Genomic DNA, 21,823 nt, shown 5'->3' on the forward strand with positions numbered 1-21,823 from the left:
GGGGGAAAAGAAGAGGAAGGGAAACCCTAAGAGATGCTTGACTGCAGGGACCTGCAGTGCTGACGGGGGGAGGAGACGGAAGGGGTAGGCTAGATAGGGGGATGGGCATCAAGGAGGGCACAGGTCGTGATGAGCCCTGGGTGGTGTGTGTAAGTGATGGATCAATAAATTCTACTCCTGAAACCAACTCTATCACATATGTTAACTAATTAGAATTTAAATAGAAACTTGAAATGAAAAATAAATAAGTAAATAATTTAACCCTCATTTCTTCTTGTAAATGTTGCTCCGTAGCTTAATTTTCCCTATGCAATTCTCTGTATACAAGCTGATAACAGTCACACCCATACAATTCCCTTCACCTAGAATTAGACTACTGTTTTTAACCCATATTTTTGTTTTCCAGTGTCTAACGTCCTAAGATTTTCATTGACTTCTGCATCCACAACCAAGTGTTCTGTGCTTTGTTCATACAATAACTCTAAATGCTAAGAAACAATGAAACGCATTTATACTATTATGGCTATGCAAATTATCTCTGGACAAGTACTGTGTTGGGACTGTATTTCCACCTTTTGGGGACTGATCTCTCAGTAACTGTCCATTCAGAGAAGAATATTTCTAGCCTCAAGATCTACCACCTCGTCATTACCTGGTCACACATCCTTGCTCTTCTCCCCTCTAATTCTAAGGCTAAGGCATCCCTTCCCACTTGACTACTTCGTGCTCGCCGACCAACATTGTTCAGTAATAGTCCCGTTGCTGTCCTACATCATTTTCCCACTGAATGATGTCATTGCTACAGACACAAAACACATTATAATGAGCCCATTAAACAACACACACACACACACACACACACACACCCCTCTCTTCCCCGTAACTCCTCAAAGTTCCCCCAAACTCCCTTTAGTCTCTCTCAAATCAGTTCCAGTGCCTCTTTTGTCTCTATCCTTGAATCAAAAACAATTCTTGTTAATGTAACCAGTGTCTTCCACATGGTCAGTTTAAATGTTTAATCCTCAAATCACCACTCTGACCAATTAGAAGTACTTCAGAGTGATGTTGACATCTTCAGTTAAGTTGTGTATTTGAGACTTTTCTTGTTTCTTGAGGAAGGCCTATATTGCTATACCTTTCCCTCTTCTGACAGCCTTTCCTGCATCTCCAAGGTTTTGAACTGTCATGTTTTCATTTCATTTGCTTCCATGTTTTTATTTTTAAATTTCTTCTTTAATTTACTGGTTAAATTCTTCTTTAGTAAAATGTTCTTTATCCTCCATGCATTGGAGATCGTTCAAAAATTTTTCTTGTGGTTGACTTTAAGTTTCATAGCATTGTGCTCTGAAAGTATGCATGGTATGATCTCAATCTTTTTGTACTCGTTGAGGCCTGATTTGTGACATAGTATGTGATCTATTCCGGAGAACGTTCCATGTGCACTTGAGAAGAATGGTTATTCTGCTGCTTTAGGATGAATGTTCTGTATGTATCGGTTAAGTCCACATGGTCCAGTGTGTCATTCACTGTTGTGGTCATCACCATGGAAATACATGGTCCAAGGTGTCATTTCCTTGTTGATTTTCTGCTTAGATGATCTGTCTATTGCTGTAAGTGGGGGTATTAGAGTCCCCTACTATTATTGTATCATTATCAATGAGTTCCTTTATGTTTACTATTAATTGATTTATATATTACAACTGTCAGATTTTCTTGTTGGATAGACTCCTTAATGATGATATAGTGCCCTTCCTCATTTCTTATTAGAGTCTTTGGTTTAAAATCTAGTTTGTCTGTTATATATGTATGGCTACTTTAGCTTTCTTTTGACATCCATTACCATGATAGATGGTTCTCCACTCCCTCACTTTCAATCTGCAGGTGACTTTAGGTCTAACATGAGTCTCTTATAGGCAGCATATAGATGGGTCTTGCCTTGCTTTGCTTTGCTTTCTTTCTGTCTGTCTTTCTTTCTTTCATCCATTCAGATACCCTATATCTTTGGCATGGAACATTTAGTCCATTACTTTCAGAGTGATTATTTTTTTAAGATTTAATTATTTATTTGATGGGGGGGAGAGGAGTAGAGGTAGAGGGAGAATCTCAAGTAGACTCTGCACTGATCACAGAGCTCAACAAAGGGCTCAATCCCACAACCCTGTGATCATGACCTGAGTCAAAACCAAGAGTCAGATACTTAGCCTACTGAACTACCCAGGTATCCCCATTCAGAGTGATTACTGATAGAATTTAGTGCCATTGTATTACCTATAAATTAGGGGTTTCTGGAGATTTTCTCTTATTCTTTCTAGTCTTTGTTGCTTTTGGTTTTTCCCACTCAAAGAGTCCCCTTTAATATTTCTTGCAGGGTGTTTAAGTGGTCATGAACTCTTTTAGCTTCTGTTTGTCTGGGAAAATCTTTATTCTCCTCCTATTCTGAGTGATAGCCTTGCTGATTGAGTATACGTGGCTGCATTTTTTCCCATTCAGTACATTGAATACATCATGCCACTTTCTTCTGGCCTGCCAAGTTTCTGTGGATAGACCTGCTGTCAACCTTATTTGTCTTCCTTTGTAGGATAAGGGTTTTTTTTTTTTTTTTTCTTTTGCTGCTTTCAGGGTTATTTCCTTATTTGTGTATTTTGCAATTTTTAAATATAGTATTTGATATTTAAAAATTAATCAAGAAAAGAATTAAAAATCATTATATCATGAAATATTAGGCAGCATGGGTAGTAGGGCAGTGTAAGTTAACTACATCTTATTTTTCATAAGAGGTAGTCAAGAACATTGTTGTATTTGGTCTATCAAAAAACAGAGACTATGGACTCTGAAAAACAACCTGAGGGTTTTGAAGGGGCGGGGTGGGAGGGTGGGGGAACCAGGTGGTGGGTATTAGGGAGGGCACAGATTGCATGGAGCACTGGGTGTGGTGAAAAACAATGAATACTGTTACGCTGAAAATAAATAAAAAATTAAAAAAAAAAAAAAACAGAGGGATAAAATATGCACGTTATTGAGAGATCTGAAAATTAGCATAAGAAAACAAAAATGAATAATTTAGGGAAATTACATGTAGAATGTGGGACTGAAGATGGGAGAGTTGTACTGGAGAATATGTTTTCTATTATGCACTTTTCTGTACAACTGAATTAGATGCCTGCTGCATACATTACTTTGATAGAACATTTAAAACTTATAATCTATCAACACTGTTAATACTATATGGTCATCAAAAAAATGAAATAGTTCCTAAGGTACTTTGACTCTTACAAATGTCTCTCATACATTGGGAAATTATAAAAAGCCAATTGTTGATGACATGGGAAAAAAGTTATCGGTAAGTATGTGTTTCTCTATTGATGAGAAACTGCCCCAAAACACAGTGCCTTAAAACAATGAGACTTTACTATTGTTCACAAGTTGATTAATCAACTCTGTGGTTCTTCTTGTCTCTGGGGTTATCCAAGTGCCTGAGATCATCTGCACACAGGGTAGGCATCTCCATGTGATGTCTCTAGCAAGCTATCCCCAGTCTTGTTCATGTGGTCAGTCACGTGTCCAAGAGGAAGAAATGGATTACATGTCTACTGACCTGGCAAAGAGCTTCACAGGGTCCATTTACTGCATGACGATGTCAAAACTGAGTCAGAGTTGAGTTTATAGTCAGACCAAAGGAAACAAAGAGACTCCTGATAGGGGCCATCAATAACATCAGTACTATAACGAGTGCTTTTTAAAAGCACAGGACAAGAATTCTTACCAATGTAAGCTAAGCATATAATTGTGGTTAGTTTGTGGCATGAGATTAAAGAAGGCCGATGATCTTACTACATTTCATAAAATTTACATTATTTAATTTTTATAGCAAATATCTATTGTTTAAAAAACTAATCTTGAGTAAAGGAGTCACTATACTAAAATATACACGTTTTCCCAGGGCTGACCAGTACACAGATCAGGAAAGAGAGAAGAGATCACATACCTCCGTTGTGAAAAACAGTGTCAGGAATAGCACTGTTTGTCGGGCTCCAGTCAGTTTCCTGCTCCCCTTAAGTCTTGCAAACTCACACCTAACTTCAGGGGCTGAGGGGGTGTCTGTGGTGAGGCCATTCTGCCATTTAGTGGCTATGGGGTGGCACAGAGGGTCCATTTGACTTCAAAATAGACTGCAAAACAGAACAGAGAAACTGTTGAGAATAAAGAGAAAAGACATGTTTGCTTCCTGTTTTCCAGTAGAAGTAAGATACGTATCAGAAGAGTCAAATTCTGTCTCCACACGGACAAGAGAACTTGAAAAGCTGTAGTTTCCCATTTAGGCAATACCAGCACTCCAGAACACTGAGAGCAAAGGGAGAAAGAAGGCTGCTTTCATTTTCACTACTTTCCTCCCCAGAGAGACAGAGCAGCAATGGCTGGTGAGTGTCTCCGGTTTTCTGTCATTTTGTCTGTGTTTTGGGGGAGTGACAGCTCAGGAAGAAGGAGGGCAGGACAGGAGACGGAGCCCCGAAGGGGGCTCTCAGGAGACAGGGCTGTTTTACTCTGGGAATGTGAGGGACGGGGAGCTTGGGGCACAGCAAGCATGTGTGCTATCAGACAAAGCATTTTAGCTGAGAAGCTACAGCTTTTGGGGGGGGAAAAAAGGAAGTGTAAAAAATCTGGACCTATGTTCTCAGAACATTCTTATGATTTTAGTCTTTTCTTTGAATTCATACTGACTGAGCTTTCTTTCTTTTTTCTTTTTTTTAAGATTTTATTTATTTTTTTGACAGACAGAGACCATCACAAGTAGACAGAGAGGCAGGCAGACAGAGAGAGAGGGGCTGAGCAGAGGGCCCAATGCGGGGACCCGATCGCAGGACCCTGGGATCATGACCCAAGCCGAAGGCAGAGGCTTTAACGCACTGAGCCACCCAGACGCCCCCTGACTGAGGTCTCTAACCATTTCTTTAGTGTTCTCATCAGGGTGAAGAGAGTGTATTTCACTTCCTCCATATTTCCGCTCTCTGTATGACCTCTTGTTTCCAGCAGTGAGCAAGCCAGCCACAATGTGTGCTCTCAATCTCAGAATACAGACCCGCCCTGCCAGCCCTGGCCAGGGAAACAAACATGCCTTTTTCCACAGATGGTAATAGTTCTATGGTTTACATCTACACATACTAACTACAGTGTGTTTTGTTTTTTTTTTAATTTATTCATTTGTTAGAGAGAGAGAGCGAGCGAGCACAGGCAGACAGAGTGGTAGGCAGAGGCAGAGGGAGAAGCAGGCTCCCCGCCGAGCAAGGAGCCCGATGCGGGACTCGATCCCAGGACGCTGGGATCATGACCTGAGCCGAAGGCAGCCGCTTAACCAACTGAGCCACCCAGGCGTCCCTGCAGTGTGTTTTTAAAAGAGATATTGATAAAAGTGACAGGAAGGGAAGCAATCACAGGTGATACCAAGCTGAAATGAGGCAGCCATCACTAATGCAGCAACTTCATGGAGTTGTTTAAGTTGCTTTCCTTCCCCGAGGCTCATTTTCTCCACCAGTAGGAAGCATAGGTTTGGGGAAGATCGGTGATTCTCTGTGTGTGGTCCTCAGAACAGTCACTTTAATATCACCTAAGACACTGCTGGAAATAAAGATTGATGTGCTCCACCCTGTCCTATCAAATCAGATTTCTGGGAATAGGGTGCATGAAGTTCTATTTGCCACCCTCTCAGATACTCTCTCCCTTGTTAAATTTGAGAACCATGCACCTAAATCAGAGACCTAACATCCTGTAATTCCTAAAATCCTATTGTCCTCACAGAGAAGAGACTGCCGCAAGACCCAGTTAAAGAAATAAAGGTGATTGCCAGCACCGTGCTTGGTGGCTTCTTGGAGGACTTGAAGGAAAAGAAGGTGTTGGATAAACACGACTTACAGACAATAGGGAAAAAAGTGAACTCCCTTGTGAATAAGACTGAAAACCTGGTTGATGATCTCTCTGAGAAAACTCAAGTGGTAGGTCAAGTATTTATGGACCGTTTCGTCAATTCCAGGAGGCTGCTGAGTTTGAGTGAGTATCTTGGGCCAAAGGACTCCTAGCTTATTCTTTACCTACCCTCCTATGCAATATCTGTTTTGTTTCTATTTGCAAGTAGAGAACAAACTATCCGCATCTCCAGTACTTTCCTTGCCTTCCCTCAGCAACTGTAACCTTCAATCACCCCTTAACATTTCCTGTTCACTGTATTATATCTCCCCTTGCTAAAACGTAAAGTCCATGAAGCATGGAGCTTTGTCTGCTTTGTTTATCAAGAGAGCCCCAACTCATGGAAATGGCACCTGACACATTATAGGTGCTCAGTAATTACTTGTGAAATGCATGAATGGCCCTGGAGCTCTAGTAAATTCAGGGACAGTCCCTAGCTAATCTCTGCTACTCTGGCCACACTCTAGACTCCAGAGTTATTCCCACCTATAAAATGCTCAATAGAAAAAAACACAAAAAAACCCCACACAGCAATCCACTGTCTTCTGCTTAGCTGGGGCTTGGCCCAAGGCATAGATCTCTGAGAGCCTGGACTGTCTTTGTTAAAGGAGTACCTAGGGTATTTGAGGAGCATTAGTGGAACATGAGTGTCTCCTTCTCTAGGAAGCATGGGTTGGCTCACTCTCTCTTTGAAGAGTCAGGAGAGTCAATATTTTATGTTTTTCGGGCCAAACTTTCTCTGTCACAGTGACTCAAATCTGATGCCGTGACATAAAATTAGCAATAGATAATAAGTACAAAATGGCCGTGATGTGTTCCAATAAAGCTTTATTCACAAAAACTGCTGTTGCGCTGACCTTGGCCTCTAGGTCGGAGTTTCCTGACCCCTACTCTAGAGTACAATATATACATGCGAGTGTTCCCAATACTTAGGACATCCTTTTGGGATCATTTTGTGGTTGCTGAAAGACTACCCAAGTTTATAGAAGTGTGTACATTCTTTCCTCAGAATGAAAAATGCTACTGCAGAAAAGCCTTGATTAAAGAATTTGATTATTCCTTGAATTATGTAAGCAGGAACATAATGAGCTCTTCACTGTTTTATGGAAACTCTGCTTCCTCCTTCACCTGGCACAAAGTCACAGTCCTCTAAGACAAACGTGGAGCTTAGACAATGAACCAGATTTCCATGCTTCATAGGGTCACCCGAGGCCAAACATCATCAATTCCTTGTAAGTGAGAGGGAGTTTCACGTGTGTAGATTCTAGAAACCTAGTTCTGTTAACAAATGTCCATTTCCTATTCTTTCAGAATCTCATGCTGAAAATGAGGATGATGAATCTGAGAGCAGTGAGTCATCTTCTTCTTTGACAGGTAAGTACCATCAAATGTCACATCACAAATGAAAACTCAGACATCTAGGGCTGTCAGAAGGCACTACGGTCAAGACACAGGAAACTGCATTTTTACTCTATTTCCATCTCTGGAAATAACCTTCAGCATTCAGCATTGATCCTTAACTTTTTGTTCATTCCACTTCAGAATCTGAAGATGAAAGTGAAAGTGAAAGTGGAGAAGAAGAAAATGCCAAGCCGTCCCAGGCATTGGCTCTCCCTCTGGCAGGTGCCACCAAACCCAGTGGCTCATGCAAACCCTCATGCGTCACTCAGGGTAAGGCCCTAAATAATAGGGGCCCTAAGTTACGGTGGAGAGACCAAGAGATGAGTTCAGAAATTCTGGGTTATTTCTTCCTTCTGTGCCACCCGAGACAAAGTAAGGTCAGCATTTATATCCCCACTCTTCCATCCTCTAAGAATCTGAAAGTGCACGTGAAGATCATGAAATTAGGGAGAAGGCTGGAGGCCATACACACGGCTTCTGCCTGTGACAGGCAATGTCATGGATGCTTGGTGACATTCTGTGAGCTAAGGCAGACAGGGAAGCCGTATGCTATAGTGGAAAGAGAACTGGAATAAAACCCAAGCAATCTCTACCCTGAGCCCAACACGGCCACTGAGTAACCATGGTCTCTGGTGTGAATGACCCAACCTTTCTGAGACTCATAGTTTTCAGTGAGATTAATAACATCTTTAAAAGATTCACAAAACATCAAACAGATAAGCAAGTAACAACTGTACGAACAGGACAAGGATGTGGTTAAGAAAAGCACGTTAAGAAACACACGACAGGACTAGACGCACATGTGTGATCGCTAGAGAAATGGATGAGTTACTGAACCACACCAAGGAATCGCAGTGTCTAGAAAGGGGCTACTGGAGTGTTGAGTCGTGAGTACCATATTTTCAGAAGTCCGGGACAAGCTTACAAAGGCATGAACACCTTGTAATCTTTAGTCGCTGTTGTATCCACTATACACACATGTGAACTCAACACCTACTGTCTACCATTCTAATCACTGTTCCTAGCGGTAAGCAAGATAGGTCAAGATCTTGCTTTCATGGAGTTGACAGTGTAATGAAGGTGCACAGTTAGTACATATGAAAAATAAATAGTACCACTCAGGAAATGGACAAGAGAAAAGAGGTGAGGCACGTGGGCCGCAGTGAATAATTACGAGAACTCACTTGGGGTGATATATCACTACATGCTTGAACAACAGAGAGGGAGGGGGTTGTGCCACACTCCAAAGCAAAAAGCATCCCCTGGAAGGGCAGCAAGCCCAAGGGGGCTGAGCAGAGATGGACGTGCCATGTCATAAGGCCAATCTGATGGGGGAGTAGCAAACTGGGAGGACATGGTAGGAGGAGCTGTTACGGACTCATGCTGAAGCTGCCATACCACTCTGGGCCTTTGTGGAAGTGAGAATGAACTGGGTATTATTTGCAATAGAAAGTCTTTCGGAGCTTTTAAATGGAGGAATGATAAGCAAGCATAGCATCAGAAAGGCCAAATATTTCAGTTAAGAGATAATAGCTTTTAGGCAGGGGTTGTACCAATGGGGAGGATGATAATTGGTGACACTTGGGCCTCCTTTGGAAGTAGAGTCAACAAAAGTGTAAGTAGAAATAAAAATAATGCACTCTACTCTGACCTATTAAATCAGATTTCTAGGAGTAGCGTGCAGGAAGCTCTGTTCACCACGTTCTCAGATACTCTCTCCCTTGTTAAATTTGAGAACCATGGGCCTAAATCAGAGATCTAATGTCCTGTCAATTCCTAAAATCCTATTGTCCTCACAGAGAAGAGATCACCACAAGACCCAGTTAACGAGATAAAGGTGATTGCCAGCACCGTGCTTGGTGGCGTCTTGGAGGACTTGAAGGAAAAGAAGGTGTTGGATAAGCAAGAGTTACAGACAATAGAAAAAACAGTGAATGTCATCGTGAATAAGACTGAAAACCTGGTTAGTGATTTTACTGAGAAAACTCAAATGGTAGGCAAAGTACTTATGGACCATTTCTTCAGTTCCAGGAGACTGCTGAGTTTAAGTGAGTATTTTGAGCCCAAGGACTCCTAACTTATTCTTTATCTGCTCTCTTATGCAGTCTCTGTCTTCTTATTTCTATTTGCAAATGGAGAACTATCCACATCTCTAGTAGTTTCTTCGCCTGACAACCTTTTATTAAGATGGCAAAAGGTCCTGACACCCCCTGCCCAGTCCATGTGCCGGCATTCAAAATCACTGTATACTCCTACACATCTATTTCCCTCAGCAACTGTCACCTTCAATCATCCCATAACATTTCCTGTTCACTGTTTTATATCTCCCCTTGCTAAAACGTAAAGTCCATGAAGCATGGAGCTTTGCCTGCTTTGTTTATCAAGAGAGCCCCAACTCATGGAAATGGCACCTGACACATTATAGGTGCTCAGTAATTACTTGTGAAATGCATGAATGGCCCTGGAGCTCTAGTAAATTCAGGGACAGTCCCTAGCTAATCTCTGCTACTCTGGCCACACTCTAGACTCCAGAGTTATTCCCACCTATAAAATGCTCAATAGAAAAAAACACAAAAAAACCCCACACAGCAATCCACTGTCTTCTGCTTAGCTGGGGCTTGGCCCAAGGCATAGATCTCTGAGAACCTGGACTGTCTTTGTTAAAGGAGTACCTAGGGTATTTGAGGAGCATTAGTGGAACATGAGTGTCTCCTTCTCTAGGAAGCATGGGTTGGCTCACTCTCTCTTTGAAGAGTCAGGAGAGTCAATATTTTATGTTTTTCGGGCCAAACTTTCTCTGTCACAGTGACTCAAATCTGATGCCGTGACATAAAATTAGCAATAGATAATAAGTACAAAATGGCCGTGATGTGTTCCAATAAAGCTTTATTCACAAAAACTGCTGTTGTGCTGACCTTGGCCTCTAGGTCGGAGTTTCCTGACCCCTACTCTAGAGTACAATATATACATGCGAGTGTTCCCAATACTTAGGACATCCTTTTGGGATCATTTTGTGGTTGCTGAAAGACTACCCAAGTTTATAGAAGTGTGTACATTCTTTCCTCAGAATGAAAAATGCTACTGCAGAAAAGCCTTGATTAAAGAATTTGATTATTCCTTGAATTATGTAAGCAGGAACATAATGAGCTCTTCACTGTTTTATGGAAACTCTGCTTCCTCCTTCACCTGGCACAAAGTCACAGTCCTCTAAGACAAACGTGGAGCTTAGACAATGAACCAGATTTCCATGCTTCATAGGGTCACCCGAGGCCAAACATCATCAGTTCCTTGTAAGTGAGAGGGAGTTTCATGTGTGTAGATTCTAGAAACCTAGTTCTGTTAACAAATGTCCTTTTCCTATCCTTTCAGAATCTCATGCTGAAAATGAGGCTGAGGAATATAAGAGTGGCAAGTCATCTTCTTTGACAAGTAAGTACCTTCAAATCTCACATCACAAATGAAAACTCTCAGACCACCGGGGCTGTCAGAAGGCACTACGGTCAAGACACAGGAAACTGCGTTTTTATTCAATTTCCATCTCTGGAAATAACCTTCACCATTCAGCATTGATCCTTAACTTTTTGTTCATTCCACTTCAGAATCTGAAATAATGGTGAAGAAAGTGGAGAAGAAAATGCTGGGCCATCCCAGGCATTGGCTCTCCCTCTGGCAGGTGCCACCAAACCCAGTGGCTCATGCAAGACATCACAGGTCACTCAGGGTAAGGCCTTAAGTGATAGGAGCTCTAGGTTACAGTGGAGAGACCAGAGATGGGTTCAGAAATTCTGGGTTATTTCTTCCTTCTGTGCCACCCGAGACAAAGTAAGGTCAGCATTTATATCCCCACTCTTCCATCCTCTAAGAATCTGAAAGTGCACGTGAAGATCATGAAATTAGGGAGAAGGCTGGAGGCCATACACACGGCTTCTGCCTGTGACAGGCAATGTCATGGATGCTTGGTGACATTCTGTGAGCTAAGGCAGACAGGGAAGCCGTATGCTATAGTGGAAAGAGAACTGGAATAAAACCCAAGCAATCTCTACCCTGAGCCCAACACGGCCACTGAGTAACCATGGTCTCTGGTGTGAATGACCCAACCTTTCTGAGACTCATAGTTTTCAGTGAGATTAATAACATCTTTAAAAGATTCACAAAACATCAAACAGATAAGCAAGTAACAACTGTACGAACAGGACAAGGATGTGGTTAAGAAAAGCACGTTAAGAAACACACGACAGGGGCACCTGGGTGGCTCAGTGGGTTAAAGTCTCTGCCTTTGGCTTAGGTCATGATCCCAGGGTCCCAGGAACGAGCCCCGCATCGGGCTCTCTGCTCAGCGGGGAGCCTGCTTCCTCCTCTCTCTCTGCCTGCCTCTCTGCCTACTTGTGATCTGTCTGTCAAATAAATAAATAAAATCTTAAAAAAAAAAAAAAGAAAAGAAACACATGACAGGACTAGACGCACATGTGTGATCGCTAGAGAAATGGATGAGTTACTGAACCACACCAAGGAATCGCAGTGTCTAGAAAGGGGCTACTGGAGTGTTGAGTCGTGAGTACCATATTTTCAGAAGTCCGGGACAAGCTTACAAAGGCATGAACACCTTGTAATCTTTAGTCGCTGTTGTATCCACTATACACACATGTGAACTCAACACCTACTGTCTACCATTCTAATCACTGTTCCTAGCGGTAAGCAAGATAGGTCAAGATCTTGCTTTCATGGAGTTGACAGTGTAATGAAGGTGCACAGTTAGTACATATGAAAAATAAATAGTACCACTCAGGAAATGGACAAGAGAAAAGAGGTGAGGCACGTGGGCCGCAGTGAATAATTACGAGAACTCACTTGGGGTGATATATCACTACATGCTTGAACAACAGAGAGGGAGGGGGTTGTGCCACACTCCAAAGCAAAAAGCATCCCCTGGAAGGGCAGCAAGCCCAAGGGGGCTGAGCAGAGATGGACGTGCCATGTCATAAGGCCAATCTGATGGGGGAGTAGCAAACTGGGAGGACATGGTAGGAGGAGCTGTTACGGACTCATGCTGAAGCTGCCATACCACTCTGGGCCTTTGTGGAAGTGAGAATGAACTGGGTATTATTTGCAATAGAAAGTCTTTTGGAGCTTTTAAATGGAGGAATGATAAGCAAGCATAGCATCAGAAAGGCCAAAGGTATTCAAATATTTCAGCTAAGAGATAATAGCTGTTAGGTTGGGGTTGTACCAATGGGGAGGAAGACAAATGGTGATATCTGACATTTTTTGGAGGTAGAGTCAAAAAAAAAAAAAAAAACTATGGATGGGTAGGCTGTTGGCTAATGTAGGAAGAAGAGGAATCGGGATGAATCTTGGTTTTGGCTGGCAGCTAGGTGAAGGTTATAATTAAGTGAGGTAGAAGAAAACTTGTAGTTGAGGGAAAACTCAGGAGAACCGGATGTCTAGGCACGGACAAACATTAGGGGTCTCTCCCCGCACATGTCCACTTTGCCGTGTGTAGTACATCCCAGGGTAGACATTGAAAATACACAGGTGGATTCAACTGAGTTGTTCACAGAAGAACCAGGCCTGGGACTAGCTCTGGGGACTCAGGAGCGTGCAGACAGTAGGTAAGATGATGTGCTGAAGAGGCCACGTGGGCACCGGTGCTCAGAGGATAACAGAGCGTCCAATGCAGAAAGGCCTAACTTTTTTGCTGTGCAGCAGGAGAGCTGAGAGCCAGCAGCTTGAGGAAGAGTGGCCACAACGCACAGCATCACAGAAGCATGGAGAGGTGCTGAAGGGAGATGTGTTCTCCCGGGTTAAATGCTGAAATAGCAGCAAACAGTCAGTGGGAACCTTGATCCCAAGGATCTGAGGGTGACAGTGACAGCCAGCGTGTGCTGCATACAAGAACAAAACGAGAGTTGGGAAAATGGAAACAGGGCAGTGGAACATTGCCTTTAAGGAGTTGTGCTGAGCTGTGGAGCCCAGCCCCAGAGCAACAGCTGGAGGAGAAGGGCTGAGAGTGGAGGTGTCTGAGAGAGAGGGGTGTGAAAGCATGGGATTTGCCAGGGGGCGAACACAGCAGGGGGCAGGGGGAGACACAGATAGGACAGAGCTGAATAAAGGCCTGAGTCAAGTTCTTGCAGGAGAGAGGAATTGGAACTCAGGGCACAAGGAGAGTCACTTAGACAGGAGGAAGTGTATTTCTTCTTTTTATCGGGAGGGGAAGGACAGTAGATGGGGAGAGATACAGGCAAATTAACAGACTGGTTGCTTCAAAAGGTGAACTCATTCTTACAAAAAAATAGTAGAAGGAACAGAAGAAGGCTTGTTTCCCTATGGAAAAACAAAAGGTGGGGGGCGGGGCGGATAGTTGGTGGCTATTTTCAAGTATTTGAAGGTAATGATTCATTAACAATCAGTTATAAACTTTTAATCTGTGCCAGACAATCAATCATTCTAGATGCTGGAAATAACAAAATTTAAACACACCTTCCCTCTCCTAATTAAGCTTACTATACAGTAAACACAATTAAGATAAAATATAATCATTGTTCTTCTGGGGGCATTTACATAAAATAATCAAAACACAAGGTAAGCTATATGGAATCCAAAGAAATATTCATCAGCTTTCAGGGGGCAAGGAATTAGACATTTTCTGGATGGTTCCAATGCAGGAAATACATACCAGTACCTACAAGGTTCACTCACTGTGACCCTCAGGACCGTTCAGAATGCTTTAGAACACGCACATTTCCCCATTAATGGAGACATTTCACTAGTGGTAATAACACAGTAGGGATATTGTGAGTGGAGTTCAGATATCTGAATAATGGCTTGACCAGGTCAGATGAACAAGAGGCCTCCTTGCACATCTTGGGTACTGCGTGCAAGTGAGTCTAGTGTGCTGGGTATGAAAGATTAGCCCATGTCATGGCCACTGACAAAAACAGAAACTGGCAGTGGGGTCAGTGAGAAGCAAAAAGAAAGAGGGAGCACTCAAGACTTTTGTTTTTGTCATTTTTAAAAAATACAGAATGGTTTTCTTGTTATATTAAGCTTTTTGAAGGGATGGCAGTAACCATTTCCAGGAATGAGAGCCCAGTGAAAAGATCTTCGTATGTGCAAGGCTGGGGGTGCTACTCCCTCAAGAGTTATTTTTTTCTCTCAGTTATTCAGGAAATCCAGCCTTCCTCAATGGACATGGTGGAGATTTGTCCCTGCAAGCATTCTCAAAAACCGAAGACTGTGAGAGCCCATGAGGTAACACGCTTTGGAATAGGAACACACACGACTATCCACTCAAACCGCATACTAGGAACTCACTGGGAATTTTAGTTCTTGATACAGATGCCTTTGGATCAGCCCAAAGGGCACAGAATGTTATTTAATCATGTCATCTAATTAAGTGGCCCTTCCATCCAATCTCCTGTCTGTTTCAGCACATCCTCCAACATCCCTGAAACTCCTCCCCACGATCGATCAGAGCCAGGTCTCCAGAGTGCATGCTCAGCTATGGTACACGTTTTCAGTCTAGAGTCCTTTGTCTTTCTTCCTGAGTACCTATTTCCATCCCCAAGGCCTCAGGCATCCGTTCTGTAACCCTAAGGGTCTGCTTTGGGTGGACTTCAGAGGCAAAAGTGGGTGGGCCACATGGAACTCACCCTGTGCCTGTTATTTGCAGGTATATCCGGTGATGGAGAAGGAGGGCCGAACACGCCTGGCCCTCATCATTTGTAACAAAGAATTTGACCATCTTTCTGAGCGAGAAGGCTCTGAAAATGACATTCTGGGGATGCAAGGCCTGCTTGAAAACCTTGGATATTCGGTGGTTATAAAGGAAAATCTCACAGCTCTGGTAATGCCTTAGGACAGTGGGATAAGCTTCCTTCCTTCCCTTTCCATCCTGGACTTCTTCCTTCACAGCTGAAGAGCATAGCGCATGTTACAGGAATTCTCCTTCTCCAGAATGGGCACCCCTGGGTTTCAGCCTCTTCCAATGCACACTTTTATTAGCAAAGATTATATTATAAAGTAGTACTTCACTAAAAACGTTGGATCTTTCTAACGCTCTCCATTAGGGAGGCGCCGATGACTTGATAGTCTTTGTGAGACACAACCCTGAACCCTTTATAATGTGTCTAAATGTAAAGCTAAGTATGCAAACAAACAAACAAACAACAACAACAAACCGTGAGCGCTCACATACACAGAAAGTTGTGATCCCAGCTCTACCGAAGAAATACCATGGGTGACTTTGGACCATTTTAAACCTCAGAAGGAATTTGTTAAGTATCTCTACTTTATGTCAGTAGGAACCAGTCCCTTACTCTGTCTCACTCTTTTTTAATGAAAACTTGGGGGAACCCCAACATGTCATACAGATGAAAGCAAAGCCTTCTGGTGGGAGACCTGCCACCTCACATGCCCCTCCTTATACTCCACCTCCCAGCACCTCCCCCAGCCTAGGTTTCCACTGAAAACCAGTGGGCTACACACTGGATGGAAATCTCTCTAGGGGTGCCTGGGTGGCACAGTGGTTTGAGCATCGCACTCTTGGATTCGGCTCAGGTCGTGATCTCAGCATCCTGAGATTAAGCCCCGTGTTGGGCTCTGTGCTCAGCTTGCAGTTTGCTTGAGTCTCTCTCTCCCTCTGTTCCTCCCCCAATTCTCTCTCTCGTTCTTTCTCTCAAATAAGTAAGTCTTAAAACAAAAACAAAAACAAACAAACAAAAAACCCCTGCTAACCTTTACCTTCTATATGTCTAAATTTCTGCTTTTATGTCGGGATGAAATTTCTCTTACAATTCCATTCTGTCCATGCCGTCTGATTCGTTAATGCCTCTCCGTCTACTCTCTGAGCACAAACTGTGTATGGAGAGCTCCTAGGTAGTAACTCCAGAGACTCTTTCAGGAAATGATAACGGAGCTGAAGAACTTCGCCGCCCGCCAGGAGCACCAGTTCTCAGACAGCACGTTCCTGGTGTTCATGTCCCACGGCACCCTGGACGGGATCTGCGGCAGGCAGCACAGAGATGAAGAGCCCGACATTCTTCCCGATGACACCATCTTCCAGATTTTCAACAACCGTAGCTGCCACGGTCTCAAGGACAAGCCCAAGGTCATCATCACGCAGGCCTGCCGAGGCAGTGAGTAGGGGTGGAGGCACCCAGGGAGGGGCCATGAACCTTCTTCTATTCGCCTTGCAGCTCGCCTTCATGCTCCCAGGGACAAGTGACAGAGACAACATTTTAGAACTGCACTCACATCCAGTCAAGAAAGAAATTAAGTCCAGGGGCGCCTGGGTGGCTCCGTTGTTAAGGGTCTGCCTTCAGCTCAGGTCATGATTCCAGGGTCCCGGGATCGAGCCCCACATCCGGCTCCCTGCTCAGCGGGAAGCCTGCTTCTCCCTCTCTGCTGCTTTTTTGTGTGTTCACATACTTGCTTGCTCTCTCTCAAAAAAATAAATAAGCAATCTTAAAAAAAAATTAAGCCTGTATAATTTTTAAGAGGTGTGAAGCACACTAGAATAATAACGAGTGTCCTGGTCCTGGTCCTTTGGGTCATTCTAAATATAGGTGGGCTCTGTAGGTTCCGCAGTCAGTGAGGTGGTTTTCCTAGCAGTCACACACTTGCATTTTTAATAAATCCCATATTGGAATGTACTGCAGTAAGGGTAGCATGGTAGAAGAGATTCTCTGCGTGTGTCTGTGTGTGTAACTTCTTTCGTAAGACACGGGTGTCTCTCCCAGGAGGTGACGGGGCCGTCTGGGTGACTGATATGGGAGAAGCACTTGCGTGGACATGTTACCAGCCCTTGGAGCGCTACATCTCCAGTGATGCCATAAGAAAGACCCACGTAGAGAAGGACTTCATCGCTTTCAAATCCTCAACTCCACGTAAGTGACTTCAGAGAGCAGTCCCTCCACCTCCTATCAGTTTCCAGATCCCAGGCGTGGCTGGGATCCTACCTGATCACTAATAGCAGAGCATTTCTTCTCTAACGATAGGTTTGGTGTACAGAAGAGGTTTAAAACATTGAGATTACTTTTATAACTTGAAAGCTGTAAGTCTTGATTTTGGAGGAAACTTTCAAAGTAAACTGGACTTTGGTGAGGATCCGAACTTAAGCCAGTATAAGTTTAAATACATGAAGAGTTGGTTTTTGTTTGTTTGTTTGCTTGTTGCCGAATATAGCACTGGCCCAGAAGTGTATTTTAGTCCCATGGTTTGGTCACCTGATCACCTACTAGCAATTAAACAAGGCAATCAGTAACACTTAAAACCCCTGCTTCACATACTCTAGAACCTCTTGGCTGGTTATCTAACTCTAGTCTTAAAAAATTAGTTAACATTCGAATGCCTGACTTCAATATAATGTAGCCAATGACTGAAAACCCTCCTTTGGCAGGAAAGACATAACAGAAGATAGAAAGAGAAGATACACGGAATCGATCACAGTCAAACCTGTGGGATATCTCTCTAATGGTCATCTATGATTTTGTTTTATGAGTGATTTACAGAACCTGAGCAACTTCCAGAATCTAGTTTACATAAGTCACAATTCTTTTTAAGGATTTTGTATTTTATTTTATTTGATAGAGAGAGAGAGAGCACAAGCAGGGGCCGCAGCAGGCAGAGGGAGAGGGAGAAGCAGGCTCCCCCCTGAGCAGGGAGCCCGATGTGGGGCTCAATCCCCAGGACCCTGAGATCATGACCTGAGCTGAAGGCAGACATTTAACTGACTAAGCCACCCAGGTGCCCCACACAAGTCACAGTTCTAAGTGCTCCGGTGTAGTGAATACAAACCTGGATGTGCCCAGAATATCACTACAATAGAGTTCTGATTTGTGGGTCCAGGGAGGGCCCGAGATTCTCCTGGCCCAAGAGGATGCCCTGAGTCTCATCTGGGGAAACAGGACACAGGCTGTGCCAGGAACACCCATTCCATATCCGGAGCAGTTCTACTTTGTCTTACCTGTTGGAGTTTGAATAAAGTTTTATTGGAAAGAAGAGCTCTCTACTTGTAGCTACTAAAGGAAGTTAAAAAGGCATATGCAGCCTGATGCATGCTCTAAGAGACTATTTTAGTTAAGGGCAGAGAGTTTCCTATGTGTAAGTCCTCCATTCCTTTCTGTACACATAGCGATGCACCGAGACGGACCGGCTCAGGGCACATGGTGCACAGCTGAAGTCGCCGGGCTTGAGGAGCCTTACGGAGTGTAGTCAGAGCAGAGAGGCCAAGATGAACTGAGTGGAAAACCCATGCACAGCCTCATACAAATAAATAATGGTTGTCAACCGTGCTACGTGCTTTCCGGAAAAATGTGTTGAAAAATGAAGGAGTGAACTGTGACAGTGGTCAGAGAAGGACAGTGGACACAGAAGTCCTGGGAAAGAGAGGAGCTTGGAAAACAGGGCCAGAGTGTCTGGAGCACCGAGCCAGGGGCCGGTACCAAGAGGGAGGTTGGAGGGGTAGGCAGGGGCCGTATAATTTGAGGCCTCACATTTGTTAGGGAAGTATTTGATCTTTAACATTGTCATGCTTTATTACTAATATTGCTTTATACTAATAGTAATAGGAAATTTTGGTGAAACATACCCCACGAAAAGATGAGACCGACATCTTTAGATGTCCACTCTGGGGATTCTGCGGGGAATGGGTTATGGCATAGTGAGAGGCGACATGGGGAGACACGTTAGAATGTGACCGGGGTCTCAGAGGCCACAGGTGACTATGCCAGGCTTGGGAAGACACAGCTGTTGAATCCAGAAATAATTAGGATGGAAAATTTGTATGACCTGCTGTTTAGTGGACAGGGGGCTGAATAAGACGGGGTGACACAGGCCACCCGAAGTCACCAGAGATGATCGTGTGCCTTCGACAAAAGGGGAATCCTGCGAGAGAGTGTGAGATGCCTCAGCATACTTCAGGAGGAATGGAAGAGAGTTACAAGGAGAGCTACTCTGCAGAACAGAGCTCGGCGTCAGGATGTGGGGAGATGCTTGCCTAAGCATTACCTTCAGTGTTCTAACAATGGGAAAAATGATCCAGAAACAGAGAACAGACCGAGAAGACATCCCGCAGCAGAGGCTGAACCGCAGAGAACGAAGGCCCAGGCGGCACAGGGGACGCAGGAAGTATGGTTGGAGGATAAGAGAGCGAAGTAGGAAGAGTACGTGTTGTCGAGTTACCCGGAAAGAATCTGTGGGGCTATGGCCTTTCTGATTTGAATGAGGCATCAGGGGAAGGTGAGGTGCAGTAAGTGACCGTGAGGTTTAATGACCTGGAGGTCAGAGCTGGCCGTGGGAGAGCCCCACGTGAAGTTAGGGCGGGCGGGAGGGAGACAGCAGCTCGCAGCGCGCGGGCTAGGAGGGCGAGCGCCCGGTGAGCAAGGCCAGCCGGGAAGGGAGGCAGCCGCAGGTAAAGGGACCAACGGGAGACGACTGGCGTTTTGGTGACGGGAGAGGCCGGATCACACTGCAGTGGCAACGAGAAGCGGGTGCTCAAAAGATGTTCCTGATAAAAAAGCACCGGTAAACTCTTACAGTAGCCAACAACGTGTGGTTCCAATTTTAGAACATGTGCTGCCAAAGCGAGCACTACAGTAGCCAACAGTGTGGATGAGGGGCCCAGACTCAAGGAACAGCGAGATCTAAGTTCCTTTTTCTGATTGTACAGTAAGTGCTGGAAGGAATTCCGTCCTTCCCTCTCCCTGCAGTGGTGGCGGATAGCTCTGTGCTCAGGAATGCGCGGGGCGTTCGTGACTGAGGCCCCGCGACCGTCTCCTCCGCACCTGCGGCAGAAACCTGACATCCAGCTTTATCCAGACTTGTCTCTCCTTCAAAGCACCGGCATCAAACCGTGTGCAATAGCTATGACCCTTAAGAGTCCTCCACACTTGCACAAAGGCCCCATCTCCCAATATTTTAATGCTTTTCCTTTGCAGATAATGTTTCCTGGAGATTGAACACAGAGGGGTCTGTCTTCATTTCCCAACTTACCCGCTACCTGGGAGAGTACTCATGTTGCCACCATTTGGAGGAGATTTTCCGAAAGGTAGGGGTCTTCTTGTCTTTTCACTGTTACGCCCCAGAAAACTGTGCAACCATTTTCAAACCCTTTTTTGGGGGGAATCCTGAAAGCTCTTAAGCCGTTGTGACATGCCTTCCCATACCCCAGGTTTGCTCAAAGAGGAGGTTTTTTTGAAGTGTCGCTTGGAACCAGCGTGAGTTTCATGGACTCTGAGTCTTGCTTATTCAGAAAATGCTTTTGATGATACTATTTTGTTCACGTATGCACTGTAGCCAAGGAAAAGTTCAGAATTTCTTCTGTGTATTACCTGGCCACAGACTTAATCTCTGAAGATTTTCTTTACTACCTCAGGTTCAAAATGCATTTGAGAAACCCAATGCAATGATCCAGATGCCCACGATTGAGAGACTATCCATGACGCGATATTTCTACCTCTTTCCTGGGAATTAAAATCCATCTGAAGCGTCTCAGGTAAACGTCTCCAAGAAGTGGACTTGGGTGCTCCCTGCTCAGAGTCTGTGCGTGTAATCTAGAGGGAGTGGAGAGCAGGGACGGAGGGCAGCTGCCCACTAGCCACAGTCACCTCTGCATTTTCTTAATGGCCCTGGTAAAACTCTGCTTCCTTCTAAAATTACCAGAAATTGTAAGTCTAATGATAGCCAGCTAGAAAATCCTTCAGTCTTCATGTCTCTCAAGGACCTACCTACTGAGGGGAAAATATTTAGTTCCGACGCATGCGTAAAACAGCTGGCTTGTATGGGCAGCTGACGTGTGGCTTCCTCCCCAAGAAGTCAGGTGGGCTGAGTCTCATTCCTTCTCTGTTTCTGACAAGGCCCGCCTGAACCACGGGGCCAACGGCTGGCTGCTAGGTCCGTGCTGAGACCGTGAGGCTCCTGGCAGATCCCCCCCTTGGGGGATGAGGGGCTCCTGGCCCTTTTGTGAAGGCACACCTCATAGTAGAGATTAGTGCTATTTAGGTCTTACCTCCAATGACATCTTTACTTATGTTTTCTTCTCTCTAATTTTTCCAGGAAAATTGAGCCATTCCGTTCTCTGTGAATCTACTACTTTAAAAGGTTAATGTTTGAATGTGAATATTTTTCTACCAAAATTCCCCCTTGCCCACCCTGAAGCAATGTCATGTGATGGTCACAGTGTTGCTGAGTTAGTGCTTAATAAATTTTTTTGAAAACAATATTTGTTTTCTCATTCTATTGTAGAAGTAAATCATTTTCACTGCAAGACAAAGTTCAAGTATAGAAAAACAGAAAAGAATAGTTAATGGATAAATACTATGATCGCATTAATAGGTATCCTGATATTAAGCAATGATTATGTTCTTGGGACGGCATCTTTGTCATTTATTCTCCATTTGAGATCATGCTACTGATATTTGACCTGGAACTCCACATTTATATTTACAGACTGGGTTCTCATTAATTT

At 44.1% G+C, this 21,823-nt stretch overlaps 1 protein-coding gene across 2 annotated transcripts; it reads left to right on the top strand.

Moving 5' to 3' along the window:
* Window positions 1–4,081: 4,081 nt before the first annotated feature.
* Window positions 4,082–21,568, top strand: LOC308350528 (caspase-12-like). Of its 2 annotated transcripts, XM_080815866.1 has the most exons (13): window positions 4,082–4,418; window positions 5,794–6,042; window positions 7,270–7,332; window positions 7,501–7,629; window positions 9,159–9,407; window positions 10,729–10,788; window positions 14,516–14,607; window positions 15,029–15,202; window positions 16,259–16,493; window positions 17,097–17,243; window positions 20,295–20,404; window positions 20,732–20,851; window positions 21,412–21,568. In XM_080815866.1, the coding sequence occupies exons 1-12, from the start codon at window positions 4,412–4,414 to the stop codon at window positions 20,828–20,830; spliced, it is 1,614 nt and encodes a 537-aa protein (XP_080671992.1). In that variant the 5' UTR covers window positions 4,082–4,411; the 3' UTR covers window positions 20,831–20,851; window positions 21,412–21,568. The 2 variants fall into 2 exon arrangements, with proteins under 2 accessions (XP_080671992.1, XP_080671993.1); XM_080815867.1 differs by lacking the exon at window positions 7,501–7,629.
* The last annotated feature ends 255 nt before the right edge of the window (window positions 21,569–21,823 follow it).

Source organism: Martes martes (genome assembly GCF_963455335.1).
Source record: "Martes martes genome assembly, chromosome: 10".
Taxonomy (NCBI): domain Eukaryota; kingdom Metazoa; phylum Chordata; class Mammalia; order Carnivora; family Mustelidae; genus Martes; species Martes martes.

Coding starts and splice junctions, on each gene's coding strand:
- LOC308350528 (XM_080815866.1), top strand. Junction 10,789..14,515: donor CAAGTCATCTTCTTTGACAA/GTAAGTACCTTC, acceptor TTTTTCTCTCAG/TTATTCAGGAAATCCAGCCT. Junction 20,405..20,731: donor TGGAGGAGATTTTCCGAAAG/GTAGGGGTCTTC, acceptor TTACTACCTCAG/GTTCAAAATGCATTTGAGAA.